We start from the raw sequence: 16,660 nt of genomic DNA on the forward strand, positions 1-16,660 counted from the left end.
AGTCAGTACAATCATTTTATACAACAGATAACTTTACTGGATAATGATCACTACATTGCTCTTAGAGCACTTCCAAATATTTTATGTTTTACTTGGAACCCAAAGTACCAGAGCTTTCTTCCTTTCCCAAATAATATCTAGGCTCTACAGGCATTTAGAGCATTCTGAAGATTACACACTATCAGAAAGTCTTTTCAACCAAGATACATACCTACTGTTTCTTTTAAACAAGCTTATTATTCAAAAGAAAATTACAAATGTTTAGATTTCTAAACTAACAGCATATTATGGAACTCAAGGTCAATGCCCACGGGTCTTAATTGTTATTTCATAGTATATTCAGAAATTCTATACCCCTGCAGTATGTATTTGGCAAATAATGGAATAATTATTCAGGTATGTTTGGCAAGTGGTAACATTAATTATAGGAAAAAAATAACAAATCAAGATTTTTAAGTGACAAAACTGTTTGCCACGTTAGATTTCTTTAGATAATTACTTTATTGAATACCTTATACTCAGAGGATATTTTTGCATTCAGAGTATCTTAGAATTCTTTAGAATTGGATACAATGACATTAGAATCATTATATGCAAAATTGGATAGCTGTGGAAGCAAGTAAATCTCTTAATTATCAGAGAAGAGAAATTTTAAAAATGGGAACTTAGGTTCTACATTTATTAGTATTGGAAATAATTGCTTATTTAAGTAATATCTTAGGTTTCTTTTTCCTTTTGTTTTCTTGATTTTTTACAGGAGTTTTAACAAATGGCAAGCAGCTAATAAAAGGAGCAATTGATACCTAGGGTGGAAACAGTTCTTTCTTAGAATGTGAATATTAAACCTTAGAGAGTCTTGGAAGATAGAGTCATGGAAGATAATCATCAGCAAAAATTAAAAGAAAACAGTAGAAGTCCACTTCAAAGCAAAATCACTATTGTTAGTTATGAAATAGACTATAAAATTAAGCTAGTTACTGACCAGCATAGGGATAAAAGAAGCTTGAGCTTAATTTTTTTCTCTTTTCTACTACACCGGAGTTTCTTGGCTTTGCTCCTGTTAACATTATGGGCTGGATAAATCTTTGTTATAGAGGCTACTCTGTGCATTACAGAATATCTAACAGCATCCCTGGCCTTTACCCACCAAATACCAGAATCATTGCACCACTGCTGACCCTTTGTGGTGACAAGACAAAATGTTTGCCATATGTCCCTTGAATAGCAAAATCTACCCCGGTCGACAACAATTGCACTAATATAAAAATAATAGGTGAAAATTAAGATGTCCTCTTCCTATATGCTAGGAAAAAACATAACTCTATAACATAGATTTTTGTTAATCATTCATGGATGAGGAAATGAAGGCTTAGAGAATTTTAATCACTTGGTTAGGTAACACAGCCAGTGGGTAGCAGGGTTAATATTTAAACCAGGAACCTGACTCCAAAGTCCATACTCTTTTAATTTCTCATTACTCTGAGATATAATTTTGAGCAAAGTACTTCAAATTACATACAATGATTTATTCATCTGTAAAATGGGAATGCTATAGTGATAACATCAAATATTCAAAATTCTAAAAGAAGGAAGATATTTAATGGTGGAAACTGAACACATACTTCTTTGAGTCTATGGTAACCCAATCTATACTTCATGGCAATTTCTGTTATGAGTTTACTAATATTCTCATGTTTCTACAATTTATGAATCATGAAGAACTGTGTAGATGTGGGTGTTCATGTGTGCTCACTAGCATACTTCGGACCTAAGTCAGGTGACAGGGACTAAAATTTCTTACCCCGAAAATAATTCGTTCTCTGCTAGAAAATTCATATAATTAGTAATTGAAATGAAGTTTTAAAACATATGTTTTATCCAGGTTCGAAAGTCCTGATGTTATATATATGTACTTAAATTGCACAATTTGTATGATTAATCCAACTATTAGGAATGAGCTTTTGAAAATAATCGTTACAGTTGATTCTGAAAGACATGAGAAAGAAATTATAGGTTTCTCACTGAAACAGCATGGATTTTGAATATACAATACCAAAATCTTAATTTGAAGTGTGCGCACGCATGTGTGTTGGGGGGGATGGTGTGGGGAGTGTGGGTGTGCACGCACGTGCTCCACATTCGAACACCTGGTGTCTCACTGATATCAAACCACTGGTTTAACTTATTTTTATTTCCACTGTTTTAACTTGTTGTTATAGTATACGTAAATATGACTTCATTCTCTCAAAATATCTTGACCGCAAGAAAGACTCTGGTTCAGTGCTTTGGAAATTTAAATTTTTTAAGACATCTATATCATGTGAAAGAACAGACGTTTTGCAAAATTGTATTTGATTAGTAAATGTAGTTATAGAGCTTGTGTTTATAGGCAAATAAAATCTTTCTTTCTTCAGAATATATCTAGATTTTAAGTTAATTTTTAAAAAATTTTCCCAGTGAGTTAAATATAAGATTTTATTTCAAGGTCCACTTACGATCTGATTATCCCCTAAGATGTACATGGAGGGTTAGACTACGGAAATTCACTCTCCCTCCATCCTACCTCCTCCCCATCCCTCTTTCCATGGAAGAAATGGAGTTATAAAAACACAGCATTGCATTTTATATATTGCCATAAATTTTGTGTGTCTTTACTAGAATGCCGATGTTTTTAAAATCTGACTTGCCATTTCAAAAGCTGTCAAATTAATGTGCAGAGATTTAGAAATAGCATGATTATAATGCACGCAATGTACATATACCTTTATGCAATGTGATTTTCAGTGAAAAGGTGGGGGAGAAATAAGATCATTTCTGCAAGTTAAAATTATTCTCAGCAGTAAAGAAGTTTCTTAAAAAATCCTGTTTAATATTTTTCTAATTATATTACAAGTGACAAAATAGTATTAAGTAGTTTTGTCTCCTACTTTCATGATTTCTAAGAATTGTCATTTTACTCTTTAGAGTATATATTAAATTGTCAAGTTATCAGTAATAAAATGAGAGAAATTTGATAAAAATTAAAGTAGTTTACATTTAATGATGAAGTTACTGCTCTACTTTAAAAAATTTTTTTAAATGATGCAAGATAAGCTATTTTACTCATTTCATTTTTCTATGTAGGAAATTTTATAGCTAGGTAAAATTTTAAATGTATCCCCTTCATAAATATTATACTAAATGTATCATGACCATGTGTAATCTTAAGTAATACCCAAAGCCAATTCTAATGATGATGAACTATATTTCAGCAGAGGCTTATGAATTTCAACATGATAAGAAGAGTATTGTTACATAAAAATAACTTGGCTTTTGTCAACAAAGCACAATTAGTTTTAGAAAAGCTGTGAATATAATGGATTGCCACTGATGTAATTACATTTCAGCATATTTTCAAATGTTACTCCATAATATTAAACAATGAAAAACACTGATATTATGGCAGAATGAGAATATAGAGAATAACAAGAGGTGTCTAGTTGATGTTGGAGCAACTCTTGATTATTCAGGATTTAGCTCATCCATTTGCAAATGAGTCATTCCCTCACATCTCCCTTCTGCTTTACACACCTTTTAGCCGTATCACTGGTATTTGCCCTACCAACACTGGCTGGATAGGAGAAGGGAGAAGAGAGATTAATAAACACTCATTAAATTTCAGTGTGTGTTCTTTTTGTCATAATGTGATCATGCAGCTGTAGGTTTGAAATTTTCTGGTGCCTTTAGAAGAATCCTGACAATCATTTATATATCTACTGCACAAAATAAATATATCTACATTTGGCAAAGATTAACCATGACTGGTCATGGTTTTCAGCGAGTGAGACATAGTGAGACTATGAACTAGAGTAGAAACTTAAGCTTTATTATGTAGAATGCAGACGAAAGTAAGTACTCCTGTGCGTATTTTAGGTATATAGTAAGTTATGCAAAATGTCTTAATAGATAAGTTAAGAAATCTACTTGAATTAGTGTGCATATATTTCAGCCCTACATTCGTAAAACTTCCATTTTAGTAGTTTAAGACCCCATTTTAATAAGTGATAGTAACAAAAATCTCTTCAGCCTACACACAATTGGCATAATATTTTAAATTCATTGGATTTTGCTCATCTTCTGAATAATCAAAAGTTGACAGTACTGGTCCGACAATAAGTTTAAAAAGCAGCTATAATACTGTCCTCAATACAGATCTTTGGATTCAATTTGCAACTCACTGCCAGCTTACAATTGCCCCTGTCAACCACAATTCACTGCATTTACACACCATAGTACACAGATTGCATCATTATTGCCACAACAATTGTTCTGTGTATTACAAACAGAACAGCAAGGTTTAGGCACAGAGAATGGCAGACAGGAACACCTAAGGTTGAAAACCACATTGCTGAACACCTTTTAACTCTTAGATTGTTAAGTTTTTCATTTCCATTCCACATTAAGCCATATATGCTTGTGCTGGGAAAAAGAAAAAAAAGAAAAAAAGGAAAGCAAGAAAAAGGAAATCACAAACAAATTTAAACCTTTACGAAGGAAAATTTTTATCAAAGTATGCGGTTCTGAAAAATTGTAACATTTGTGTTCCTTTTCGTAAGCCCACTATGAGAACAAACTTGATGGCATAAATTCTAACATAATATTCTAGTTTTAAGTATATAGCAATTTGATCTTTTGCCTTATAGTAATTGATCTTAACTTTTTCTCCCACCTAAGCATTTATCACAGGTATACTTCCAGTTATCAGTTTCTGTTATGCCTTGGCAATAACACTGTAAATAATATTTTATTATTTTATTACAGCATTATGCAGCATCCACAAAATTAGTATTTAGATATTGGGTAAAGACCGTGTGTAAAAAATCATTATCTAAATGTTTAAGAGCTTGTCTTTGTCTTTGCTGATATCCCAGCTCCTTTACCATGTGTCTTTAATAATTTGGTGAAAGTCAAGCAAAATGCACAGATAACCTTTTTCTTATATTCCTGACCCCACGAGTAACTGATTACTCACTGTTCTGTGAGTTATTTAAATGATATTTTGATAAATATGTTCTTATAAAATAGGAAAAAATGTGGTAAAAAACACAATAAACAACAATACATATTTTTAAAGGTGCTGGAAATCAACTTCACTGGATTTGAGGTTTGCCGGCTGAGTTCCTAGTAAGGAATGGGTAATTATCTGCCCAGGAATCTGCAGCAACTGACACATGGAGACCAACAGCTTTGAACAGGAAGATGTTAGCAAGTCTCCTAATTTCACTTGACTCTTTCAGTAAAGGTAAATAAATCAAAAGACAAAATATCTGAAAGGAAACAATATAGCAAGAGGCAACAGGATACCAACATAATAGAAACAAAGAAGCTGAACCAAGTAGAGAAAAACTGATCAGACAAAAACTACCAGAGAATAGAAATGGGGTAGGGAACCATAATTAGAAGATAGTAGAAGGCTATTAAGTCTTGAAAGAAAACATACAAAACGAAGAGAGTTTGGGAAGAGAGGAGTCGACAAGTAAGTCAAGAGAAAATAATTAAAAGCAATAGAAAAAAATGAAAAGCTAAAATATAATGTTAAAATGTTCGACATACTTGGGGCCCCAAAGAGAGAAAGTAAAAGAGAGACAGTTAATGCAAAAACCATTATTTGTGATTAAAACTATTCTGTGAAGGGAAAAGCAAAAAGATAGTGGATGTAAATATATATATATATTTACATATATGTGCTATTTTAATAAAAAAAGAGACATCATTTAATGCAAATAATTTTATTATATATTTACAAGTAATCTGACATTGGGTAGAAGAAATACCTACAGTATCATTTTAATATAAAATGACAAATGACTTTAATAAATTAAAATGACCATTTTTACTGAAAAATTAAATAGCAATCATGTAAAAATAGTTTTAAATTATCAGCAAAATTTTCTGTTTACTATTTTAGATATAGCACAAATGAGTTCTTTGAGCATCCAAAGAAATAATGGGCAAAGCATATGTGTCATCAAATAGATACAATTTGGAGGTGATGGTGAGGATGAGATTCAGCAAATTGAGAGAGCATGCTGAGTAGTGAGTTTAGGTCCAATAGTTATAGATATGAGGAAGAGAAAGGCTGAGAATGTGACATTATCTGGTGACAAATGATGGTACCCTGTTACCTTTCATGTGGATGGACAGTGAATTCAATGAAGCAAAGAATGCCAGACTAGAAATGGTGAGAGACAACTATTCAATGTTCATATTATGTGAAGTGATGGAATAAGGACTGTGGTTTAGTGCTTTAGAATGTTCTACCATTTTCTAATCCTTACAACAATATTTTAACCTTTGAATTTATAGGTAATTTAAAGTAAGTTATTATTATATTCACAGGTTAAAACATTATTCATGTTAATGTAAGCTAGATGGAGCCACCATAACAACAGTTAATATTCACAAATAACAAATATTAGGCTAAAATAATTACACATACAGAGTATATAATAAAATACAAACAACTTACAACCTTAAAGAATTTAATATTTAACTCTAGTGATTTTTATTTAATAAGATTTGATAAATGTTATCTTAAACGTGCAAACAGAAAAGGGCACAATTGGTTCCACTGAGATTGTACCAAATAACAAATCAGAGGCAGAATCTAATATATCCTTGGATTGCAAGAATATATGGTGCACCACGTAGAGAGTAAATGAGATTCCTGCCTGGGAAGCTTTGTTTAAGCTGTTGCTACCCGGGTATTCATCATAGCCAAAATTTAAGAATATGTTTTGTCCTTATGTAGGACTAGCCACACCAATTGTGCTTACAGTGTGTTTTGTATTACATTCATTTAACATAGGTACCAGTATAAAAACTTTGTCAAGAAAACATCTTTTCCACAACACAAAATGCCAGTATTTTGCCAAGGAGCTGTTATTCCAATTATTCCAATATTCAAATGCTATTTGTTTGAAGCAAAGAGGCAAAGATACTGGCCACAAGTAGCATTAACCATGCAGTTGTTAACAATACAGGCTAAAAAAGAAGAGGCTTCTTTGAAAGCTGTCACACATGGACAAAGGTTAACTGATTTCCCTTGACCTCATCCAGATTGGATTCCGAACAATTTTTCTCGCCCCAGCAATTATGTAAAAATTATCAGAAAAATTACTCACTCCAAGGTCACCTGAGCCACAGCGTCCATTGAACTGTATCCATTTTCCATGAAAATCTCTGTATACCGGCCCATTTTGATTGCTTCTAGCCATTCACCTACTGATCTGTAGGCCCCAGATCCCAGTGGGCCATGTTCTGCCAATAAATTAGATACCCTAAAACACAGAGAATAGCAATATTAAGAGTAACACTTTAACCCTTTTATAACAAATTGTAATGTTAGCACACAATGGATTTTGAGGTTTATATTTATAGGGGAAATATATGCTAAGACTAACATGGAAGAAAATTATTCAAAATATAGAACACAAAATTCAGATTTTTTTTTCTACCCATAGTCAATGAAAACTTATCATGGCTCAAGAAGTAAGTGTTCTGTGATATGAAAAATTAGCTAAAAGTTCCATGTGGTGTTTTATATGTATTTACGTCCTGTTATTGTTTTTGTTTGTAAAAATAATATAGAAAATGCTACCAAAATTAGATACAAAGAATAATTTGTGTAGTCTGTTGCTCCTAAACTTTGCTAGAGAAACTGAAGCTCACTAAACTAATTTTCCAGGAAGTTCAAAAGTTATTTATACTTTATTTTATGTTCTTACATAAGGGTACTTGTTAATTTACCCCAGGAGTAATAGAACTTGGAAAATAAAATATCACCCCAAATACATAAGAAAACAGAATAGGATCAATCAAACCATGAGATGCTCTTCACTGTACTAAACTCATAGTTTTTGGTCAATAATAATAATGATATGATGATGATAACTATTTCTGGAAATGTAGCCTAAGGGAATAATGAGAAAAAATGAGAAAAAAAGAGTACTTGTATGAATTTTTTTGTAAGTGGGAGTAAACATTAAATCAATTTAAATGTCCATCAGTGGGGGTTTGCCTAAGTAAATTTCAATCACAGGTATAGGACAAATACCTTTCTACTCATGGTCTCTGCACTTTCTCACGCTCCATTTATACTTCAACCTACTCCAGTGTATTTTCTACCAAACCAATTCCATAAAAATTGCTCTCATTAGGAGAGCAATGATTTCTATTTTGCCAAAATCGGTAAACATTTCCAATCTTTAAAATGATTGACTTCTCAGAAATTTTCAATATCCACCACTACCACCTCCCTTTTGGAATCCTACCTTGTCTCAACCTTTTTTGAAAAATTATCTTTCTTCCTTGGCTACCATATTTTTGAATATTCGTTGACTTCTCTTCAATCTCCTTTTGCATGTTACTCCTTTCCCTGACTTCAAAATTTGGAGGGACCCAGGACTTGGCCCTATATCTTCTCTGCTCAGGCTAGAATTCCATTCTAGGCAATTTTACCCACTTTTATGCTTCAAGTAGCAACTATTTTTCTCCCACTTTTACCTCCAGCCGAGGTTTCTCATGTATTCATACAGCTCCTTCACAACTCCGTATTTCTCATAGGAATATTACCTCAACATATCCGAAACCACACTTCTCATCTTTTTCACATCCAATTCCTTCTGAAGTCCTCCCTACTCTAGTATATGATACAACAGTTCACTCTTTCCTTGTCCTCAATCCCCTCACAATCTATCATTGCATGTACTATCCATTCTACCTCCAATATATTGCACATCTGACCACACCTCTGTATCTCATTTGTTGCCACTTTAGTTCAAGGCATCATCATGTCTCACCTGCACAACTACTCTAGCCTCTGAGTTATCCTCCTAAGTTCTAATCTTGCTCTCTACTGCAAGACCAAAGTTTTTTTTTTTTAATGTTTTTATTTTGTTCAATATCTCTCTCCTCCAATAGTGTGTTGCTCAAAGCTGTATAATCAGCACCTAGCCCATAGCATGACCCAATGTGGACACATGATTACCTGGATGAATAAATGGGTATCTTGTGACTTGTAGCCTTTAGGCAGTGGGAGTCAAAAATGGATGAAGATAGAAATATAGGAAGAAATCTTTGGAGAGTAGGATCTTGAAGTTGAAATTATGGAAAAGTTGTAATTTTTAGTAATAGCAAATTCTAGAACATGACTATGAGAAGGAGAGTTCAAGGTAGGATAGCAACCAAAATCATTGAAGGAGAACATTTCAATGTATTGAGAGATATCCAAATATCATCTACATGGTTACTGAAATCACCAAGTTTTGTGACATGGGTGGGAATAAAGGAAAAGGATTGATCAGGAACTAACATCTTTTGGAATTAAGATTTGTAGATGCCTGAAAAAAAGATGGCTAGTGAGTGGTATAGTCTTAGCTGAATCTGTTTAAATGAAAGCTAGCTAGCTCTTTCTATATATTGCAAACAAAAAATATGAAAATTTTTTGGAGATTCTTAAACTGCTCTTGATCTATAATGATAACAATATAAACTAATGCAATTTAGAGTATCAAAATGTCTCTTTATGATTTCCTTTCTTTATGTCCATTTGTGAAAACTTAACATAATTCAAACAAGTAGATGAAAGAAATGCTTAATATTTTATGTGGCAATAAATAATTTAAAAGCAGATATTTCAGGAACAACATAAGGAATAATCACTAAGAAGATAAATTCTCCAGTTGCTACTACAGAAAGTTAATGATGCTTGAACAGAAGTTGAAGATTCATTCCTCACTGGTATTTAAAAATGACTTTTTGCCTAGAAAACAAATGTTATGTCAGAATCATAGGACTTATGTAACTTTATCAACAAATTATTTCTCATTTAGTTCATGCTAATAGGCAGCCAATTTGGTTACACATCTTGTAAAAATAAAAAACTGCATCAAATATAGTGAAAATAGCAATCTGGCAGTTATTTTTTAAAGTACAGAATCAAACTTTTTTTTTGAGATGATAACTGTAATTAATCAGGTTAAAGAGAAAAGCATGTTTTACAAATACACAGCATTATTTAAATGTATTCCTGTTCACTCAGAAAATTTTTTAAAATGCTCATTTGTTCAAACAATTTTTTCCACAAATTACTCATTTATCAGTTTTAAGTCTTGTTCCAACTTCACAGTAGATTAGCCAAATATCTGTGTACAACCAAATAAGAGCAAAGAATCTCTAAAGGAGTTGTCATTGTTTGTAAAATATGACAGACACTAAAATCTGTTATAAAGAAATCAAAGAGTAATCATTGTTAGATATCTCTGTTTTACAATATATCAGTGCTTATTCGGCTTTTCTGTGTGATCTTATAATCTTACTGTGCCCCATACACACTTATGTGAGATCCAAAACACATCAAAATACACACATTTCAGCTTTTTAAAAATATTTTTAAAAGATTTATTTATTTATTTAAGAGACAGAGCACGAGTGGGAGAGGCAGAGGAGAGGGAGAGAAAATCCCAAGCAGACTCCCTGACCAACAGGGAGCCTGACATGGGGCTTGATCTCGCGACCCTGAGATCACTACCTGAGCGCATAGGGAGTCTGATGCTTAACCACTGTGCCATCCCGGTGCCCCCCATTTATTTTTTTTTAATGTTACCTAAACTTGGCTACAGTAAACACTTTACTGAAACTGGCATTTACACTGTTAGATTAGGCATTGATCCTTTAGATTATTTAAATTATTTAATAATAATATTTTATTATAAGAGAGTAACTATGCAAAAACTGTATTTAGATAAATTAGTGTCATATAGATCCATAGATTAGCATGTATAAAAATGATTTTATTGGTTTAATAGTGATGGCATCAACGTGAATTAACTACATTAGGAAAATCTCTCAAGTCTGGCTTCCTACCTGCCTGATGCATTAACCAACGTCTTCAAGCTACTCGGGTTACGTATCAGCTTATCCAACATGTTGACGATCTCATCAAACTTGGGCCTGCTATTTCGGTCCTTCTGCCAGCAATCCAGCATTAATTGGTAGAGAGCAGCAGAACAGTCCATGGGGCTTGGCAGACGGTAGCCTTCCTCTACTGCTTTAATTACCTGTGTAAAGCAAAACAGAAGCATACTCAACACCACAAATTTAGTACGGAGTACCTTGAGAAATTTCCTACTATCCAACTTTCATCATTTCTTAGTCTTACTCTTGAAGTAATAACCAGCATCACTATTTTTAAAATCTCTGATTACTTCCATTTGCTGAAAAACAACACAAAAAAGTAAGTATGTTATCACAATGTAAAAACGATAGGTTTTCTTCACATATCATAAAGAAAATAAATGGTAATCATTTTTTATATAAAATCTTGATGAAGGATGATTTGTAAAATTAATTGACATAAAGATAATGTTCATGTTTTATTTATCCCTGCATTCTTGAATCAAATAGGGATTACATTTTTTAGTGATTTCTCTGAAAAGTTAATGTCTTTTTAATGAAAAATTATGGGCAGATACACATTTTTTAAAGTAATAGAACTGCAATTTTACTTCAAAAGAGACTTTTGGATGGTAAATGATGGATAAGTCAAAGGCTAAATTAGCATAACTGTCTCATGTATCATTTAATAATGTCAAAGTCTGGCTGTTTATTATCATCTACTGATTTCTGTCAGGATTTTGGAATGACTGTCTCAGTAGCACAGGCATTACAAACATCATTGATTTTAAATAAAACCACACATCTGAGTATTGGTCTAATTGTGAAATTGTTTTATCAAAACATTCATAATGTTGCTGCTGCCATCAAAATGTCTAACTACAGAAGAAATTCATTTATGCTTCTGAGCATAATACAGGTTTCATTCTAGAAAATTTAAATATTTAAGGGATTCTAAAACCAATGATAATAAACATAGTTCTCAAAATCCTATTGTCAATATTTCCTTAACTATTAAAGCTAATTACATTTTTTTTGACAAAGACTTTAGATTTGACAAATGGAAAAAAATAAATATAATTATTAGAATAGGACATTAACAAAAACAATTTTGAAACATGGGAAAGAAACCAGTCTCCCAATATTAAAGGAAATGGCATCTGAACAAAGCAGTGGCACATGGACAGAAGACGAAATGGCAGATTTAAGAGACATTCCTGATACAGGGTAACGGGGAGAGGAGAGAGAACGCATCTGAGATAAAGCAAGTTTAGACTTCTCACACCAGATGGTTGTTGCTCTCTAGGCAAACACATTTATGGGGGTAGAGAACATTGACAAGTATAATTTGGGACTTATTTTGTTTAGGGTGAGTGGGGAACACCCAGATCACAATCTGCAGGAATCTGGCTAGGGTGCAGGGGATATTTGAGATGATAATGTAAATGTGAGAATCATCAGCACTTGGTCACAATTTGAAGTCAGATGTGGTATATATGCCCCTGGGAAGGGCATAAAATAAAACTTCCTGAGAAGTACAAATTGTTAAGTTCAAGCAGAGAAATAAAAAGTACTCCAGGACTCCAAAAATAAATGGTCAGATAAGTGACTGAATAACTATGAGCGAAGTCCCTGAGAGTCACCTACCACCCTAGTTAACTCAAAAACAATATGAAAATATATAATAACACATAAAAATATTAAAAGTTAAACCATGGTAGAAACTAGTACAAAACTGTAACATATGACTGGCCTACCTAATGTGTTAAAAAGTTCATAAATACTGAAAAATAAAATGCTAAAACAACAGATTCATGAGAAATAGATACTAACCAAAACTTTCCAAAAGAAAAAAAGGTTGAATACATTTTGAGAAAACATTTATTTTCATTGGTGATCAAATAAAAGAACAAAATGAAAAAAAAATGAAAGAATAAAAAGTACCACTTGAATTTACATATTGATGGATGTTTATTTATTAATTTACTTATTATAAGACTTCTCTTTGCTGATGTCAGTGGCTATTATCTTTAATAACATATATGTACCAAAATAAAATGTCCTAATATAGTTTAAATCATGAAATATTTTACCATGCAGTGAGAACAGTGATTTTTACTTACTTAAAACCTGATTTATTTCATAATGAATTTTTTCCCAAAGCTACTACAAATAAGCTCTATTTTTTCTTTAGCACCTGTGTTTTTTAGATACTGTCTTTCCTCCACTGAGCAGCTAGTCTTCATATGTGACTATGAAATGAATAAATTAAACCAAGTCATTATTTTTACAAGAATGTCATAAGTTATTTGAATTGAGACATTATTTTCAGAATATATTACTTAATCAGTTTTATTTTCAGGTAAATTTATATATAGAAATATAATACCATGTCTCTAAATTAACTTAAGTACTTGGTCCAAGAAATTAGGTCATTGAATTTAATTCTAAATTCATCTTTAGAATTTATCTTCAAAGTATATTTAAACTATAACTTTAGATTTTATATTTAAACACATTGCATTTTTCTTTCATTTTTAACTAGTATCTCCTTCATAGTCTGGGAGAGAAATAAATGGCCTTAGTACTCTGGTAGTTTGTGAAATGCTGAAATCTATCAAAGTGCAAATTAGGCTATTCATTTTATCTAATACAGTTTATAATGTATAACCAAATGAATCATAATCTCAATTGACTTTCTTAGTAGTACGTTTGTTAATGTAGATGGTTGAGATAGACAAAAGAAAGAAAGAGAAAAAAGAAAAAAGACAACCAGAAGTTTTACAGACAATCTGGCACCAGTTCATATGTACTATATCTGAAGTATTATTATTTTTTAATTTTTATTTACTCCTCAGAGAGAGAGAGCGAGCACAAGCAGTGGGGAGCTGCAGGCAAAGGCAGAAGCAGGCTCCCTGTTGAGCAAGGAACCAGATGTGGGACTTGATCCCAGGACTTGGGGATCATGACCTGAGCCAAAGGCAGATGCTTAACCGACTGAGCTACACAGACATCCCCAGATCTGAAGTATTATTTTAAGCTATGCATTTTCTTGGCATTGACATGTAAATTGACAGTCTGAACCCAATTTAAAGAATGCTGTTTCTCTTAATACATGAAACTTCAATATTGAGTACCCAATATTGCACTATTCATTTGTGGCAAGTTGACTCTACTAAGCCTATTTTCTCATGTAAGGGTCAGTGGTTGCATCCTTTCAGATAGATAGATGATAGATAGATGATAGATGATAGATAGATAGATAGATAGATAGATGATAGATACCCATTCTGAGTACAGTTTGCTTTTGTTGCCCACAGAGCCTCAGCCAGCATTACAAGCTTTACAATGCTTAATCCACAAACACTGAATCCCACACAGCATATCACTCAATGAGGGCATGGACTTCCTAGTGAAGAATGTGTGAGAGTATCACATACTCAGTGATGTACTGGTAAATATTTAACAACTGCTCTCCTTGGGGGGCGGGGGAGGGACAACATATTTGTATCATTTTCTTATTTATACTCCCTCCATGTCAAATGCAAACTATCAACATGATCCCATTCTGAAAATTTGCTAGCTGGTATAAGCTGGTTCCAGCAACCCCTCCACATAGTTCATAATATGTTCATCCATAAGGCATTTAAGCTGCTTTCATACAATTGGGGCAGGGAAAAATGCCTGCGGAACCCTGGTGCTACACTTGGGGCTTCTTGTTACTCTTGCAACAACTGTGGCCTGAAAGTGCTAACCCGCAAGTATGAAAGAGGGATTCAGGCTAGCAGTTCAGCCATCATGACCTGCCAAATTGATAAATGAGGGGAATCCAGAATGGATAGTGAAGGAAGGAGAGCCAAAGGATGAGGTGAGGTCCTGAGATCAACTGAAACCACAGGGACTACAGTTAGTCCACAACCTGCCTCTTCTGAGTTTCCCCTCAGGAGGAAAAGTCCACAGAACCATGAAACAGATGCTCCCTGAACCTGTGCGGCCAAGTAGGTCTGTGCTACAAAAGATGTGGAGCATAGCAATCCTGAAAATTTGTCTCTTAGATCTTTATCAGCTGGATGGTAACTGATCAACGACCTTAACCCTAAACCTTCCGAAGTCATCATCACATTTACACCAATGTCAGGCTTTGCATGGGTTACTTCCAGTCAGTTATCGAGCATGGCAATGATAATAAGATAGGCTCATTTCTATGTGATTCCTAGGACAGGCAACATATCACAGTCTGACCTGTCTCCCAGCTATCCCTCATCCCTCTTCCTTGCAAGAATTGCTCCTTCACAGTACTAATGTATATCGAATTCCTTCTTGGCATAGGCTCTTGCAGGACCTGGACTGGCCCAGGCATTATATCTTAGGTACTATAATACAAACTGTACATGTATTATCCGCATTCATTGTTACCATATATTTGCAAGATAGGAATTATTATACACATTTTACAGATGAAACACTTGAGACTCCAGAAGTAATTACCCATCTTTACAACCAAGAAGTAGCAGTGGTTAAGATTCACATTGAAATCTCTCTGGTAAGCAAACCTGGGATCTCCCTATCCTGGTGCTGAGCCACATCATTGGAATTAGAAGTAACCACCTCCCAAGAAAACAATTTGGGAGAGTTATGGATCTTACTCCATGGAATCAGATTTTTGTGTTTTGATGAATTAAGTTCTGTCTAGCGGGTGAGTGCCTATATTGTTAGGTATTTACTTGAAATCTCTCATTTTGTTACTGTGAGATATGATGCTCTTCAGAAGTGATTAGAGTTTAGGAATATATTCCTGGAAATAATGTCAGATACTAGAGAAATAGTTCCAGATATACCAATTTTTTGTGGAATTTTTTTCTGTTTCCAATATTTATTAAAAGTATGTTGAGTATGTTCTTTTTCTCGTACATCAACCTTAGATCAGTAGAGTTCCAGAGATTAAAGAGATCTTAAAAATCCTCTCTATTCAAGTCCATTCCCTTTGTAATCACTGCAATTGACCAATAGTTATAGATTCCAAAATGAATGGCTTTCAGTTCGAGATTTTTGTGTTTTGTTTTTGTTGTTGTTGTTGTTAAATAGCAAGGTACGGGACTTTTAAAATTAAATATTGATATTTCTTTATGTATCACTTTTTTCCAAAGGGATAAGAATTAACATGAGGTTACCAGTCACTAAAATAATTATATTCACCTAAGGGCAGGCAGCACTATCCTTAGAAGACTAACATTATCCTCAAAGACCAATATTTGTTTGTCAAATACACTCATTTTATACTATTATACTGAGGCTAATAAGACAAATAACTTTTCACTGTCAAATCTTTCAGTATTTACCTGAAAACTAAATTCTTCATACTTTAGTTAATTATAACATGCTGAGGGCTATCATAAAATATTCTTTTACCATGAAATATTCCAGCAATAAATGATACATATATATACTTTTTTTGTCCCATCAGAAATTACAACAAAGAATAGAAAGAGGATGAGAAGCACACTGGTACAAAGTAGGTTGACATCCTTTTGGGTCAAAAATTCTTGCTGCCTTAGAGTAAGATCTAGGCCAACAGAAATAGTAATATAAAACTGTTGAAAAAAAAAAAAAGAACAAAAGTAATTCTAACCTGGGAAGATTGAGAAAGATAAATGAGTTTTTAAAACATTTTGTGATATATGTGTTTAGTATATTCTACGTATTCATACTTTTCCCAATAAAGAGA

General features: G+C 33.1%; 1 protein-coding gene across 5 annotated transcripts in view; it reads right to left on the reverse strand.

Annotated features, from left to right (window-relative positions):
* EPHA5 (EPH receptor A5) overlaps positions 1-16,660 on the reverse strand; it is a 336,182-nt gene that overhangs the window by 1,823 nt on the left and 317,699 nt on the right. For all 5 annotated transcript variants that reach the window (XM_057309796.1, XM_057309795.1, XM_026508978.4 and 2 more), the window contains 2 exons: positions 10,906-11,099; positions 7,164-7,319 (listed from right to left, as the gene is read on the reverse strand). In XM_057309796.1, coding sequence (XP_057165779.1) covers positions 7,164-7,319; positions 10,906-11,099 — 350 coding nt within the window. The remainder of the gene's footprint in view (positions 1-7,163; positions 7,320-10,905; positions 11,100-16,660) is intronic.

This window comes from Ursus arctos, unplaced genomic scaffold, assembly GCF_023065955.2.
Source record: "Ursus arctos isolate Adak ecotype North America unplaced genomic scaffold, UrsArc2.0 scaffold_9, whole genome shotgun sequence".
Lineage (NCBI taxonomy): Eukaryota > Metazoa > Chordata > Mammalia > Carnivora > Ursidae > Ursus > Ursus arctos.